At 28.2% G+C, this 17,217-nt stretch overlaps 2 protein-coding genes across 2 annotated transcripts in view; one reads left to right on the top strand and one right to left on the bottom strand.

The window, feature by feature from the left end:
* The window catches only part of LOC127284343 (uncharacterized), a 105,152-nt gene that overhangs the window by 41,554 nt on the left and 46,381 nt on the right, over positions 1-17,217 (bottom strand). The gene's annotated exons all lie outside the window — the stretch shown is intronic.
* The window catches only part of LOC127284371 (elongation of very long chain fatty acids protein-like), a 42,146-nt gene continuing 39,054 nt past the window's right edge, over positions 14,126-17,217 (top strand). The window contains exons 1-2 of the mRNA XM_051309772.1: positions 14,126-14,250; positions 14,355-14,645. Coding sequence (XP_051165729.1) covers positions 14,585-14,645 — 61 coding nt within the window. The 5' untranslated portion in view covers positions 14,126-14,250; positions 14,355-14,584. The remainder of the gene's footprint in view (positions 14,251-14,354; positions 14,646-17,217) is intronic.

The following is a 17,217-nucleotide window of genomic DNA, read 5'->3' as shown; positions in this document are numbered from 1 at the left end:
AAACATAACCTAAAATGCATGAGAAAAAATTTGTCGATAAAATCAATATAGCCGAGCTTTTTAGAAGGAAGATGGCAGCACTCATCTATTTTCTTTCTTTAAATTTTTTCTGAATCGTTTTTATAAAAAACAAAACTGCCATCTACCTTCTAAAAAGCTCGGCTATATTGATTTTATCGACAAATTTTTTCTCATGCATTTTAGGTTATGTTTATAAGCTGTCACTTTTTAATTATCGAATTGCACATTGTCTTTGATTTTCTGTTATTTTCATTTTCAAATTAAATAGTGAAATGGTCTCCGCAATTGTACACTGAAAGAAATTTCATAGGAAAAAATAACAAAATGCGTATTACATTTTAATATATTCTTTTAGAATTTAGGGAAAAGTGTACTTTTTATTAAAATTCAATATACTTTATATTAAAGTTCCAACTTAAAATCTTTTTTCAAATATTAATAATTATTGTAGAAAGAACGTAAAAAGATTACCAATATTTGAAAATATTATATTAAATTCTCATAGAGTTGTTGCATTATATGGAATGTAGCGTTCTAATATTTGTAAAACTTTATACGAAAAATTCAGAATGTCGGAAGAAAAGGGAAAAAAAGTGGAAACTCGGACGTTTCCGTTAATTCTCGGGAGGAAGAGGAGTGAGACTAGGAACAACACATTCACACTTACGATACAGGTTAACACACATACTAATGAACACGCACGTTCATTTCGCTTATACATAGACATTACACGATCGCAACGAAACCTACACTTACAATTCTATACGCATAACGATAAATTTCGCTGGGGGTCGGCATATATCGTTTTCTTATATACTAACTACTGAATATTTTTACCACTTGCGAGAAAGAAGTTTACTTATAATAACTTAATAATAAAAAATAGTTTACTAGTGCCAATGGTGTAATTTTATAGAGGTTACGCTGGGTTCATTTTTATTATTAATTGTTTATATAGATTTTTCTTTTTTTTCAGATTAAAAATTATGATTGTTATAAAAATTTTTATTGCAAATAAAAATCAAATAATTGTAAAGATGACATCAAAAAATAATAATTAATAAAAATAATAATAAATTTAATAATTATAAATGTTTTCTGTGGCACTATAAACATTTGAAACACGTGTGTTGACAGTTGATAGGTACGTTCTGCTGGTTAACAACACTTTCGAAAATCGGATCAAGTCGTAGAAGTTCGAGTAGGACACGAAGCCGCAAACAGACAGAACTTCGGTTAAATTCGTAGTCTCTCGGGAAAATCCGTGACTTTTAATATAAAGTTTTACAAAATGTGAAATAAGTATACGGATATATGTTATTTTTCTTACTATTTTGTGAAATTATTTATTATAATATTTCGTATTCTGTGAATTCATAAAGAAAATACTAATTTTTAAAATAAATATACTAATTTTTATTTCTTAAAATAATAGTTACTCTTAAATTCATTATATATTTTCATAAAAACTGTAATAGTAATCAGTATAGGTGCACTTTTTCCCTAAATTGTAACATTTATATTAAACTCTAATATGAGTTTAATACTTAGTAGTATGAATTTTCTTTCAGTGTACTATTACCAAAATATCTGAAAAAAATTCGTTTAATTTTGAGTCGATTCAATTCGGCCATGATTGATATAAATTGATTAAATTTTTTGCATCAAAAAATGAGACCGTTTCGTATATCATTTCTAAAAATGATACACAAAACGATCTCTTTTTGATATAACTTATGTGCATCAAAACGTTGCAAAGATTTGATGCAATTTTTGGTCTCAATTTGATACTTTTAGGAAAACTGTGATCAAATCAATTTTGTATTTCTTTTCTCACGTTCAGTTGGCGTAATCGTTAGCGTGTTAGATTACGGAGCGTTAGGTTAGGGGGTTCGATCCTTGCGAGCGTTAAATATTTTTCAAAATTTATGTAAGCGATTGCGTTAAACAATAAATAGGTAAGGGTAATATAGGGTAATTCCCAGGAAAACTCTCATGGCCCTGGCAAGTTCATCCTTAAGTAGGGCAAATCCTTGCAAAACCGTTTCAAGCCATTACTAGGGCTTTGCCAGTTTGCCATGTCAGGCTTTTGTCAGAATCCAGGAGTACTGGGAAGGGCCTTGAGAGGCCCAGACCATAATTTCTGCTCGGCTGGTAATAAATTCGCTTGAAATTTTCTACTCGGGGGTTTTTAGGGTCGCAGATTACGAAAATAAAGTATAATTTTAAAAATTAAAAACAGCGGATTTTATTTGTACACCTGTGTTATGATTGTTTATAAACGTTTTTAAGATTTAATTACACAATAGTGATTATTTTATTTGACCATATTTAAATTTGAAAATCTTTGTTGGAGTGTCTTGTTGCAATATATGTCATGAAAAATGTAATTTGCTACAGAATTAATGTTTATTTAGCGAACACACGAATCTCAAGGGTGCCAATAACTTAAACAGTATGGCCATCTCACCTCGAAAAAACATGGACATCTCTCCTAATATCAGGAAACAAAACACAACTAAAATTTAAATAAATAAATTTTTTGAATAAATATAAATTTATGACAAAGCTTGGGTCTTGTACTTTACAAAAAAAAATGAAACTCAAAATTATTCTATAAAATAACATAACACCAGTGAGAAACATAAATTCATCACTTTTTTTCAGAACTAGTCAAAATAACAAATCAGTTTTTTACTTACTTTTTCAATATTTTTCGTGAAGTTTTTTCTTTTAATTGTGTTTTGCCATAAAACAAAGCGAATTAATCTTTAATAACCCACACAGCACTGAAAGTTTAGTAAACATTTATTAAAGCTTTAACTGCAATGTTCGGAATGTTTAATTGCAAACTTGAGTAAAGGTTGCATAAATATTAAAATGTCCGCCATGAATAAATGTTTATCAGAAAAGTTGAGTAAACATTTAAATTAAATATTCGTTAAATGTTTATCAGGAAAGCTGAGTAAACATTTAAATTAAATATTCCTTAAATGTTTATCAGGAACGTTGAATAAACATTGAAATTAAATGTTCGTTAAATGTTTAGTTCGAAAGTTGACTAAATAATTAAATTAAACATTCCCCGTGTGGAAAAGTGATGTGGGCCCTTATGGATCACCCTCATGCCATGAGGGGCGCATATGGATGATCCATAGGGGCCCCTCATGGAAACGACATGCTCATCGATGAGGGCGCCCGCATGGGCGATCCATGAGGGCCCTCACGTTTGCCCTCATCTTGCCCTCAAGTTTGCCATAATGTTTTTTAATCAATAATATTAATAATAAAAGTTAATTAATAATAAATAAGCTTAAGTTATGAATAAATAACATATTTATTTAATAATTATTCAATTTTAAATTAAATTCTTACTCAAATTGAATTTATTAATTAACGTTCTAATTAATTAACTGTCGGATATAATTAAAAGTAATAATAAATTAATTAATTAAAAAATTTGTAATTTATGCATACTATTAACGGATATTTTCATTTTTCAATTAATTCCTACATAGAAATAATGATTAAACGCAAACCTGAGAAATAAATAAATCTAACGCATGGGGGGAATCGAACCTACGACCTACGGACTATGAGTCTAACGCTTTACCAACTACGCTACGCACGCTACTTCAAAACGAATGCTAACTTCTTGATGCTATTTAAACTTAAAAAATACCTAACAAAGAAAAGTGCTTAACATCATTTAGTTAAAGTTAAGATATTAAATTATATTTTCCAATCAAATGCAATTTATAAAATATAATTAATTATATGCTTTATGATTATTATCATGAATCATCTCAGGTGAATTTTCAAAAAAAGTGTAAATATATTTTTATTAAAAACGCGTTTTTCGTTGTTTTGAATCATTGGAAACATTCATTTTTTGTTGACGAAAAAATATTTGAATTTTGGACTGAGAAAATTTTGCTAATCGATCATGAGGGCGATCCATGCGGGCCCCTACGATGGCCCTAATCTATTTTGTCATAAGTGTGAGTGTTATTTTCAAAAAAGTGTAAATATATTTTTATTTAAAACGCGTTTTTCGTTGTTTTGAATCATTGGAAACATTCATTTTTTGTTGATGAAAAAATATTTGAATTTTGGACTTAGAAAATTTTGCTAATCGATGATGAGGGCGATCCATGCGGGGCCCCTACGTTGCCCCTCATGGATTCGCCATATGGATCAGCCCTCATGGGCCCCGAACTCTTGAGGGCAAGATCGTGACTTTTTCCACACGGGTCGTTTAAGTTTTATCGCAAAATTTGACTGAAAATTTAATTTAAATATTCAGTCAATTTTTGCGACGAACATATCCTGAAAATTTAAATTACATTTTCAGAAAATAAAAATAAATAATATTTAAGGAGTATTAATAATAATAATAATAATAATAATAATAATAATAATAATAATAATAATAATAATAATAATAATAATAATAATAATAGATCATTATTATTATTATTATTATTATTATTAATTATTATTATTATTTATTATTAGTTATTAATTATCGGAGGACAATAAAAAAAATTTATTTTTTGGGAATAAAAATAAAATAAATAAGTTTCAACATCGTTGCTCTGCTTTGATGCTTTGTTTCACATTGAATCAAGTATTGCATGCTTGATAAACAACAATTTTTGAAAACAAATTGGGGTGTGCTGGGGATTGAACCTACGTTCGCCCCGCGCTAACTAAAGACCCTAATATAACCACTAAACTACAGATATCTGACTGAAAAAAAAAATCTTCCACACACTCTACAACTTACTGATAGACAAGTGATCCTACTTATCGATAGAATTTTTATGTTCACTTTCATTTTTTATTTTAATATATTGAAATTATTTCCTTAATTATTTTTAAAAAGCCTTTTTTGGCTATAAAAAACTAATAGAATTGTTTATTAATAAATAAAAAATTTTGAAATTAATTTCCACCAATTTGTAAATTTTTAATTAGTAAATAATATTTAAAAAATTATTTAATTAACAATAATAATAATGATCTATTATTATTATTATTATTATTATTATTATTATTATTATTAGGGGAGGATGGGGCAAGGATAGTTAAGGGGTAAGGATAGTTAGTTGCTGTTATGTTTAGACGGCTTGCTCAAAATTCGCGTCATTCATGGTATATTTGCGTCTTAACACCAATAGATGATAGTAAAAATTGGAAGTCAATCTGCCACCATTTGCGAAGTCAGGAGTTTATTTTTGTAAAAAGTCTGTTTTGCTAAAATGTCAACGTAGTGTTTATCATACTGTTTTCTATATTAGTGCTTCCGAATATTTATTTTCGTAAGTGTTTTCCGGAGTGAAATTTCCTGCTGAACACGAATATCGTATTTATTTTCAAATTAATTAACGTCGTTCCTTAAAATTTAGAAAAAACTGAAATATGGGCTCATGGGGCAAGGATAGTTAGGGCTATTACGGCTCGATAAAATCCTGCTAATGCGACTGCAAATTATAAAAAAATGTTTAATTGTTCTTTATATGTTGATATACATAATGGTATGTAATTAAATACGAAAAAAGAAGCTTATTGACCAAGAAATTGGTGATCATCTGAAGAAAATTGGTTAAACCTCAGATTTTAGTTCAGACGAATTTTAATGCAATAATTGATATTTAGAAAATGTTCAAAACATGTTGTTAATACTTGATATATCAATATTGAATAGTCTAAATCCAATAAAATAAAGAAACCGAAAATTTACTGATTTTCTATGACAATTTTAGCATTTGGATTCTTTTAACTATCCTTGCCCCGGTACTGGGGCAAGGATAGTTGAAATTTTTTTTTTACTTTTTCATTCGTATCTCGTAGGGATTGCACTCTACAGCAAAATAATGTATAGCAAAATTATAGCCAAATAACCAGGTTTTCTGAAGATACTATTCGATTGCTGATATATATTTAGGTTTGGCCGCTAGATTTGAAAAGGTCTTACCTAACTATCCTTGCCCCATCCTCCCCTATTATTATTAATACTTCTTAAATATTATTTATTTTTATTTTCTGAAAATGTAATTTAAATTTTCAGGATATGTTCGTCGCAAAAATTGACTGAATATTTAAATTAAATTTTCAGTCCAATTTTGCGATAAAACTTAAACGAAAGTTTAATTTAATTATTTAGTCAACTTACCTGCTAAACATTTAACGAACATTTAATTTCAATATTTATTCGAGGGGGAATTTACTAGTAAAAATTGAGTACACTTGACTACAACTACACATATTACCATTATTACCTTAGTATTACTCTTTTTACAAGTATTACATACTACTACCAAAATATTACTGTATTACAAATTATTACACATGTATTACTGAGTATTACCCTTTATTACAAAAAATATTACACGTCAAATAGCACTTTCTCATACGTAGAACTTTCAATAAAATTATTATTTAAGAGCAAAACTTTAAAATAAGAAATAGAGAAATAAATATTTAAATATTTTTAAATATTAGGGTAAGTGCATCAATTACAACGAGAGCATCAATTACGGCGCGTTCATAAAAAATGACTATTATTACTATTATATTTAATATAACTGTTGCAAAATGATTAAAAAAAATTATTTTAATTTTTTTTTGATACAATTACTAATGAAGATGCATATTTAAACAATTATTAATTAAATTATTTATGATCAAATTTTTTCCCTTGCCGTAATTGAAACATTTTGCTTCCTCGTGGAGGAAGCTTTGTAGTCCTTTCGTTTATAAAATTTTTACACGGAGAGAAAAATCATACCATATTCACATGTGTTGTGTCACTCATTATTCACATCACTTGTGACGTGCTTTTTTTAGACAAAATTCATGAGTTTATAGGGTCGTAGATTTCTATGCAAGAAAAGTTTGGAACATGTACTATATTTGCTTCAAGTCCATGTCGTCAATACTCTCCTCCACTCAATGCGAAATTTGCTTGAAATCCATGCGCTTTTCGGATGGATTTCTTGCAACAGAGACAGAAATGATAGTGCGCATGCGTGACTTTCGAAATGGAAATGGTGAAAACAAATTTTCCTCTATATAGAAACATGTTATATGAGATCCTGATCAATTGTCCGGATGTACACGGGAAGACTTTGTGCATCACTTTGTGTTAAACTCGCCACGAGATTTTAGTAAACTTTTTACCAAACTCGGAAAAAAAGGAAAGATATTAATAATTCGTAGTCTGACTATTAAAATCAGAAAAAAGTTACTGATGTACAATAATTGATTGTTGAGAATTTTAAAATTTAATAGTCAGTCGATCAAAAAATAAAATCTGAAGTTTCACTAAAAAAACATATACATAGCTTTTAATAGCGTGACTACTAAAGTTGCCATCTGAAACTCCATATATACGTATATATATCGACAATTGATAAGTAATGTAGAAATCCAATTTACCTATGAACGAGAGATCACATCTTAACCTAAAATCGTCTAAAATACAGATAGGGTAAACGCTCGCTTTAACCGACGCAACGCAAATACAATTCATATCAACGATATCAAGAGGGCAGTTTATTTTTCTTATATACTAATCTCACCATTTCATTTCCACTTACGAGAAAATTTTTATTATGTTTAAACTTATTTCAAGTGCAATAAAAAAATTTCAAAAAAATAAATTATTTAATATTATTAATAAGGTCAATTTTAGGAAATGTCAGAATTAATTTTTTATGCAAACAGGATTATTAAAAGTGTTCGTTGTGTAGACATTTTTCTATCTATGCCGGAACTATTCAACTGCTGACGCTACACGGACAAGCTTCGCTTGTTTGTATGCGTGCTGTTTTCATCGTGAAACTACTAAATTGTAAACACGACGCAATGAAAATGTCGTTCTTACAAATATAAAGAATATACTTTTCACATTCATTTTTTCTTAATCTTAATTTTTCTTACAGCGTTAACGAATATTTGTTAGCGTGACTACTAAATTTTGATAAAAAAGAAAACATTTTTTGTTGAAAACATTTATATAAAATGATAGTTTTCCATTTTTTCCAAGTTTGGTCGCGAGTTTACTAAAATCTCTTGGCAAGTTTGACAGAAAGTGATGCACAAAGTCTTTCCGTGTATGTATGTGTGTGTGGATCATTTTTGTGAACACGATATCTTTAACTGGTTTTAATGGATTTGGGTAAAATTTAGTTGGCTTATTTATCACATTTATCTCTCAAAAATGACGAGAGGATTTTTAAAAATACCCCTAAAAATAGTCTTTTTCAAACATTTTTTTTTAATTTAAAAAAAATTTTAATTAGAAAAATTTAAAGTAATATATAATATAATCGTCTTCCTTACGTCAAGGCGAATCGATTGGTATATATAAATTTTCGATTTGATTGAAATTAATAGAATTAATGTAAGTTAAAAAATCAAAAATTCACATTTTAGCTAAAAAATGATATGTTTTCTTAAATTCATGTTTATATGTATATAAAATAATTTTATTCTCTGCATTGAAACGAATTGGTTGATATATGTATATAAAGTATAGATTTGATTTAAATCTTAAGAATTAATAAAAATCAAAAATTTATATTTTAACTAAAAAATTTTGTGTTTTTTTAAATTCAAGTTAATACATAAAATAATTGTATTCCTTGCATTGAAACGAATCGATTCGTATATATAAAGTATATGTTACATCCAAAATGAATTAAAATTTTCTTAATTTTTCAAAAAATTTAATTAATTTGAAAAAGTTTTCAACTCGAAATTTTTTAAAACAATCAATTGGATCGGAGAAATTTATATAGCTTCCTCCACGAGGAAGCAAATTTTTTGCTTCACACAATGAGGAAGCAAAATGTTTATGAAATAAACATAGAAGACCCCCTCCTTGTTTAATGTTTCCAATGGCTCTGATTTCGGCGGGTAAAGTATTTTCAAAATACACGTAATTTGGGTCTCCGAAATCGATATATAAACGCGCCGCAATAGAAAATTACGGTATTATTTTTAATTTCTTATATTTGTTTAAATAATCGATTTTTATAAAGTTAAACATTTTTTTAACATCTAAATAACATAACCTATGAGTTTAATAAAGGCGCTCTCACACCTTTTTGGCTGCCTGCAGGTTACCATGGCAACGCATGAGAGTGAGTGCGACAGAAAATTTAAAAATTTGAATATTCAAATTTTCTGTCTCACGCACACTCGTGCGTTGCCATGGTAACCTGCAGGCAGGCAGGCAGCCAAAAAAGGTGTGAGTGCGCCATAAGTCTTAAATTGAGTTTATACAATAGAAATGTCGAATTTTCTATTTCAAAGGTGTTTTGACTCGAATCACGCCGCAATTAGTGCATTTACCCTACTTATAAAAGAAAATAATAAATTTCTCTTTTTTAAAACGTAAACAACTATTATTTCAAATGTTTTGAAATTTCTTTTAAAGAACACGATAAATATAACTTATTTGTTTTTATTTTTGGACGAGGAACTGAACAAATATAATTTTCTATATTATATTATCCGTGAGCATCCATGTTTATAACGTATAATATTTGGTTTTTTGCTATCTTAAGGGGGGCGCCTACTTTATCGGGTCAAAAAAATCGATTTTTTAAAAGTTTTCTTAACTGAAAGTACAACTATCAGAGAATATACTTTTAAAATATTACGTCAAAGTACAAAGTATTTTTCGAGTTACAGTTTGTAGAACGCAATAAAGCGCGTGGCCTGGCGCGCGACTTCACTCGCGGTCTCTAATACTTTTGATAATTTGTTGCGCTTATCTACTATTACACCTACCATTAAAATTACCATTTATCAGTAAAATGTCGTCTTATCCAAGAGCTACCCATAAAAAAATCGTTCATCGAGGCCTGTGACTGCCGTAAGTTTTTAATAAACAGTTTTTCAATCTTTAAACTCGTTTTTCTCAAAACACTGTTTTTGTAGTTTGCTTGTTTTAAAGATAAAAAGTGTCTCTTCTGTATGAACTAAATTTGTTTTTGATAGAGTTAAATTTAGTGCTTTCTTTTAAAGAAAAAATGAGATTTTTTTTGGCGAAAATTAAATTTTTTTTAAAAAAGTCATGTAAAAATGTCAGTTTTTACTTTCTATTGAAATCTTTTAATTCATACAGAAGGCAATAATGTATATTTAAAGAAAAAATTTTGTTTTTTCGTTTTAGATAAGAATTGTGGACCCTAGGTTGTACGCAATGGGAAAATTTCAGCAGCGAGGCGTTATATATATGGCGTTTATTTTATTATTAAATTCTATTTTCATTTAATCAAAAAATTATATTTCAAAGATTTAAATATATAAGAAAACATACACTAAATCTCGCATCGATTTATTTAAATGTGTTTGAGAAAAAAATTCCTGAAATGTACGCAGTTTTTTACCTTCTAAAGTAGGCGCCCCCCTTAAACCACGAACACAAACTACCTAAGCCTCGTGCATTTTGTTTCGGTATAATTACAGAAGCAGATATCTTACTGTACTCGATTTTTTCTACTTATTCCAGTAAGGTAGCTAAAAGCTAAAATTCGGCCAATTACTAAAAAACCATCTTCTGATTTGATTCTGTAAACATTCGATACCGCCACCTATGGCAAAGTTGTTATACTTCAGCATCAACTCCCGCGCTACATTTGAATTAGTGTTTAAAATTTTTACTGCTATTAACATTTTTTGCTTTGATTTTCTTTAAATTTTTTAAGGTATTACACCATAATACCACAATATTACAAGTATTACACAGAATTACATGATATTACACAATAATACTTATTATTACAAGACATTACAAAATATTACAGATATTACAGGTATTACCAAGTACCTATTACCAGGCAAGTATACACTTGACTACCAGAGTAAATTCCCCCTCGTGTTTATTCAACTTTCGAACTAAACATTTAACGAACATTTAATTTCAATGTTTATTCAACTTTCGAACTAAACATTTAACGAACATTTAATTTCAATGTTTATTCAACTTTCGAACTAAACATTTAACGAACATTTAATTTCAATGTTTATTCAACTTTCGAACTAAACATTTAACGAACATTGAATTTAAATGTTTACTCAGCTTTCCTGATAAACATTTAACAAATATTTAATTTAAATGTTTACTTAACTTTCCTGATAAACATTTATTCATGGCAAACATTTTAATATTTATGCAACCTTTACTCAAGTTTGCAATTAAACATTCCGAACATTGCAGTTAAAGCTTTAATAAATGTTTACTAAACTTTCAGTGCTGTGTGGGAAGCGATATCTAGCAGCAAATTCTATAAAATATTTGAATTGGCCATCTCTCCCGCATGGCCAACTCCCCCGGACTTACAAACACGGAAAAATATTTTGTAGTATGTAGTTCTAAAACTTTGAAATATGCTAAAATACGTGTTTTTGAGACCTTTAAACGCATATAACAAGTAAAAGTGTAGTAATATCAACAAATCCAGTAAATGGTAATTTTATTTTAATTAGTTTTAGCGAACAAAATTAACTTAAACATTTTTTTGTCGCATAGTGTTATTCTCACTTGTAAGCTTACGACAACCTTTAAATTTAACCTTACTGCAACCTTTACAGGTAACCATATTATTATCAGAGCGGAAGTTTTAAGTCCACCTTAAATTTACTTATACATGCTTACGATGTAACCTTACAATCCATTCAAATAATGAGACGATAACATTACTGCAATATATTGTGCTATGTGGGAAATCATAGAGAAATACCTTTGGATAATGGAGAATGTCCAGGTATACCGTCATAATCAAGATATCCTCTATATAATAATTTACCATTTTAGTTTCATAATTTGAATATTTATTATTAAATTAAATATTTCGTAAATATCCCGCGGATATATGAAATATTCAACAGAACCGTAAGTTCTGCAAATCACATTTAAAAACAATATTTTACATATGAAAAATTTTGTTTAATTTATTTAATAATATTCATTAATTTTAATGTAAGTTTGACGTAAGATCAGCTTACTTGAAACTTTACAGCAAAGTTACATTTTAAGATCAACACGACCATAAGCTTAGCTTACCAGATGTTTACGGTGTAAGATCTCATATTGCTTTTTTGTGCGGAATAAAATACATGTGCGGAAACAAAATTATCATTTTCTAATAAATTTTATTTTAAAGAAGCAAAGAAAATAAGTCGGTCTCGGTCGAGAAAAAGTGAAAGAGGCAAAAGAAGTACAAAGAAAAAATTAAAATTCAATAACTTCGAACTTTTAACCTGGACAGTTCAGGAATTTTACCCCATATTTAAAATGTCCCAAGGTTGACCTTTGTCTTTCAGACAAATTTTTTGACGTTTTTTAGGCATTATCAATGCAGGCTTTCTTACTGGGCTATGGTTATGTTTGACCTTTAAACTTTGAGATAGAGTAAACAATAAATTTGAAGTGTTGACCTTGAGCTTTAATATTCGTCTCTTGATTTTCGACCTTCATTTTTGAGGTTATGTTCGATTCTTGAAACAGTGTCTAAAGGGACAACATTTGTTGTAATCTTTTTAAATATATATGTGACAAAAGTAAAGTTCTTTATGAAACATTTTAAATATAATGAAATTTAAATATTGATATTATTAAAATTGAATTCAAATGGTATTTAAATTAAGCATGAATAAAAACTTTTTCATCTATATGGTAATTAAGAGAGTGACGCTACGAATAAAATTCTACCAGAATAAATGCCTTTGATAATTGATTACTCTTTAATATATTTTTTCAATAACAAGAAATATGTAGTTAATTTTGATATTTTTTTCACTAATTCCATATATCAAAGTATTTAGCATATTTGTCATGAACGAAAATATTTAAAGATGAAATAACTTTTACTTTTAGTTGAATTGAAAATCCAAACAAAATATATAATTATGTTGATGATTCTTTTGTTCATAAGCATTTCTTAATGTTTTTCTCTTGTCAACTGCAATAATTATAACGATAATTGTTCTATAGTGTGAATAAAATAATGATAAACTTAGAATCTTAAACTGAATTGTAAAAAAACTTATTTCTTTTCTTTAATTGCTTTGCGACATAGTTTGTGTTTTTAATAAACAATTGTAATAATTACAAGAAGGAATTTTGTTTTTTAACATGATGATTAAGGAAAATCAATGGTCTATTGTTCTCGAAGTCAACAAAATAATGTTTGCTTTCAAAATTTTGTTACCACAACTAAAATATAATTTTTAATATCCCAGAGATAACTTAGGATATCCGAGGGATATCCCCAGGATATCTAATACAAGATATGCAAGTAATATAATATAAAATAAAATTAATAAGATAAAATTTATTTATAAAATAAATGTTAAAAATTCTACAAATTGTATGAAGACAACATAAATTTTGATTTTTTAAAAATATAAAATATTTACTAAAATTAAATGTTCATTAGTTATCTCGCGCGAAATGGCACATGGCACGGAAATTTTGATATTCCATGAACAGCTTAATTTTTAGCTGTCCCTATATTAACAAACTAATTTAACTATGGCAGCATACTTTTACAGCTACTAGAAATAAAAATACGAAAATATAATTTTTAATTAGTCCATAATTTAAAGTAGATTTGTTTTATATTAATACTACGATATCAAATATAAAACAAATCTTCTAAAAAATTCTTGTGTCAATTTTAACATTTTAATATAAGATAGAACATAAATAACACAGATTTATTATTCATTTATTTATTATTATTAGTTTATTTGAACAAATTGGTTCTGAATTGACAAGATATTTTTACAGTGAAAGCATTATCAGAAATTTCAATTTTTGTTAAGGTTCAATATTAAAATGTTAAAACCACTAAAAAGTAAATAGAAAGTACCTAATAGAAAATTACAAATTTTTTCTATCTTACAAATAGTTGTTAAACTATTATTATTTTTGTAAGAACAAAATGCGAGTAATGCAGTTCATTCATATTCTGAAACGTCATTGGTTGCTGGAAGGGGATACCCTTGGTGGGGTTTTCGTTGATGATCAAAACCGAGCACCACTATAAAGGGTCAAAAAACTTGTAGCGTTCACGTGATTTGCGTTTACCTCTTGAGTAATTTAACTGTCTCTTCTTAATTACAATACAATGGTCGTACGTTTTACATCAGAAAAAGAATTTCTTTCATTTCTGTTTAGTTTTTCATGGTGGCTGGGTGGGTCAAAAGGTTTTTTGAATTATAAATAATTCGTCTTACAACATTTACGGATTTTTTGTTATCCGTAAAAAGTTAATTGTGGAAAAACTTAAAATCTTCTTTTTTCAATATAGGTGAAAAAAGTGAAAGCTTCAAAAAATAATAATTTTTAAAAGCAAGTGTATAAGAAAAGCAAAAAAATTAAATAAAAAAAAATTTCCCAAAAAACGAAATAAAAAGTATTTATTATTATTGAAATTAATTATTGATTATTTAATCTTTGGGATCGTATGCTTGTTCGTGAGTGCCGGTTATCGCTATTTACATCTATCAGTGTGGGATTTCAGAGAAAAATTATTTTAAAATGGCAACTATAGTCAGAGCTGTTGTGCAAGGATATCGATATTTGAATGATGAAGTGTCAGGTATTTAGATAATCTTTTTAATTAACACTGTTTAAAAAGTGCAATTAAGATTTTTTAAATTTGTTCTATGTTCCTTACGATCATACAAAGTATTAAACCAATCATATTTACAAAAAAAATTTCTTACTCGTCAAAAAAATTTGCAAATAAACAAATGTAATAAAGTCAGTAGTCGACCACCTGAAGCAATATTTTTAATTAACACTGTTTTAGAAATACAATTAAATTTTTTTTTCAATTTCTTACACGTGTGATTGTTCCTTACGATTATTCAAAACTACTAAACCCAGCATATTTGCAAAAACACTGATAGTTTCAATCTCGAAAGATGCGGATACTTATATATTACATTGGATTAAAGATTTCAATCAATCGAATGAAATGCAATTTTTCACACTTTTCGAGATTGAAACTATCTAATTTTTTTTGGTGTAAAGTTGTAGTCTGATTAGTAACAGTGTATGAGGTAAAATTTCTTGAATTGGCTTAATACATTGATAAATGTTTGTCCTTTATGAAAATACAAAATCCCTAAAATATTCAATTTTTAAAGAAAGAGGGTTAAAAATTTTTTTTGTTTTGTATTGAAAGAAAGAATTTGTAAAGGTCACTACCCTAATGCAGTCTTATTTTTAGATGCGTATATCTTTCACGACAATCTACCGATTTTAAATTTGAAGGATTTTTCATGTACTTTTTTTAATACAAAAAAAATTTTTAACAATAATATTTTTGACCCTCTTTTTTAAATATTAAACCTTATTTTTCAGTTTTGACTTACTTGAGTATTTAAAAGAAAATTTTATTTATTTTTATTCGAAAGCTGATAATTTTTTCTATAAAATAATAAAAGATGAACAAGGGGTAACGATGAGTTTGCGAAGAAAAGTAAAAAAAACTATATTTGAACCTTGATTTTTAAGACTCTTATACACCTTACAAATTTTGAGTATAATTGGAATTTGTCAGAGATTTCAATAATTTTAATTGACTTTGCACATAGAAAATTTTCAAATCTTTCATCAAAGACAATAAAAATTAGTCAAATCTCGGACAATTTTTTAGTATATTCAAAATTTGCAAGGTGTACAAGCGCCTTTACATTTTCTCGACAACTAAAATTGAATAAGGTGACATGTAAAGGTACGGACGAGGTACGGACAAAATTTTTTTGTAGCGAAAACACTGCATATTTCAGAATAGACAAATATATAAATTTCCATGTTGACTATAAAAAAATTGAGTTTCCGACAGAAAAATTGAAAATAGCACAATTCCATTTGCGTTAATACAGAGGTATAACGCATGCGCAAAAAATGTACGTGTGACACACTCAATGAGATTTGTGTGTTTCCCAAATGTCAGCTTTTTGTGAATACTACAACTGCAATTTTTAGATGGCCCCAGAGATGCTGTTGATAACACAGCAAATTTTTTTCCGTGCACGGAGAGAAATAGATGGTAAGATCTTATGATCTGAAGATGGTTAAAAGTAGATGGTATCCGGTACCATCATTATGCTACTCGGTACTATCAAAAGTGTTAGAAAAAATATGGTTATGTTACCCACTACAATTAACATGTTACTCCGTACAATCTAGATTGTAACTGATAGAACTTTGCTTATAACCTAAACTTATAACCTTGTAACCTTACAGTAAGCTTACAATATAAACTTATCACAACAAAATAAGTTTATTATAACCTTTACATGTGACATTACTATCAGGGCGAAAGTGTATCAGACCAGTTGTACTTGTAGCATGTTTGTTTAAGTTATTCACAAAATATATAAATATTCATGTTGCTTAGAGTTATTCATATTTTGTCAAACACCTAACTATACTTGAAGTACTAATTGGTCTGTTGGTTAAGACTCTCGACTGATATGCGTTAGGTTCGGAGTTCGATTCCCGTCTCGTTAACTTTTTTTCATCAAATAACAAGTTTCTCAGTGCAACATGTAATATTACTTGAATATTATCTTAATATTACTATGTAAAATTACTCTCAGGTGGACAATTTTAAGATTACTGTAATATTACCTTTATATTAATGCAATATTATGTACTGCTTAAGATCGGTTAATTCTGGATCGTAATTTGAATTTTGGTTGAGATTTCTAATTAATGTGCAATTTAATTTAAGGGGGAGTGACACCTTTAACCCGAAAAAAATCGATTTTTTTTGTTTGTTTAAACGATACGTTATTTTATGTGAAAAAATCGAAATCTGCCGAAGTTGTTCAAGAGCGCTTAGAGTGCTTGTTAGCGCTATCGGCTATTTTCTCTTTTACCGTGGTAACAATTACGTTCTTTTACGCTCACAGCCGGTAGGAAGACTGAAGATGAAGCCAATATTAATGTAGAAGGACAATTAAACGGTGCAGGCATCGTAGATTAACGTTGAGTTCATTTTTTAATAAGGTTTCATCTGTCAAAACTTTAAACGCGTTTTTCTCTAAATGACATTTTTCAAAACGTTGGGCAGTCTAGCTTGAACAGTTTTGATCGGATTGACTTCGGTCAAAGTTTTTTTTGATCGTCATTTACTAATGCTTTAGAGTACGTAG

The sequence above is a fragment of the Leptopilina boulardi genome, unplaced genomic scaffold, assembly GCF_019393585.1.
Source record: "Leptopilina boulardi isolate dan_hultmark-lab unplaced genomic scaffold, ZJU_Lbou_2.1 LbouV2_324, whole genome shotgun sequence".
Classification (NCBI taxonomy): domain Eukaryota; kingdom Metazoa; phylum Arthropoda; class Insecta; order Hymenoptera; family Figitidae; genus Leptopilina; species Leptopilina boulardi.
The sequence above is the reverse complement of the archived record's forward strand: the minus strand, read 5'-3'. Positions and strand labels throughout refer to the sequence as shown.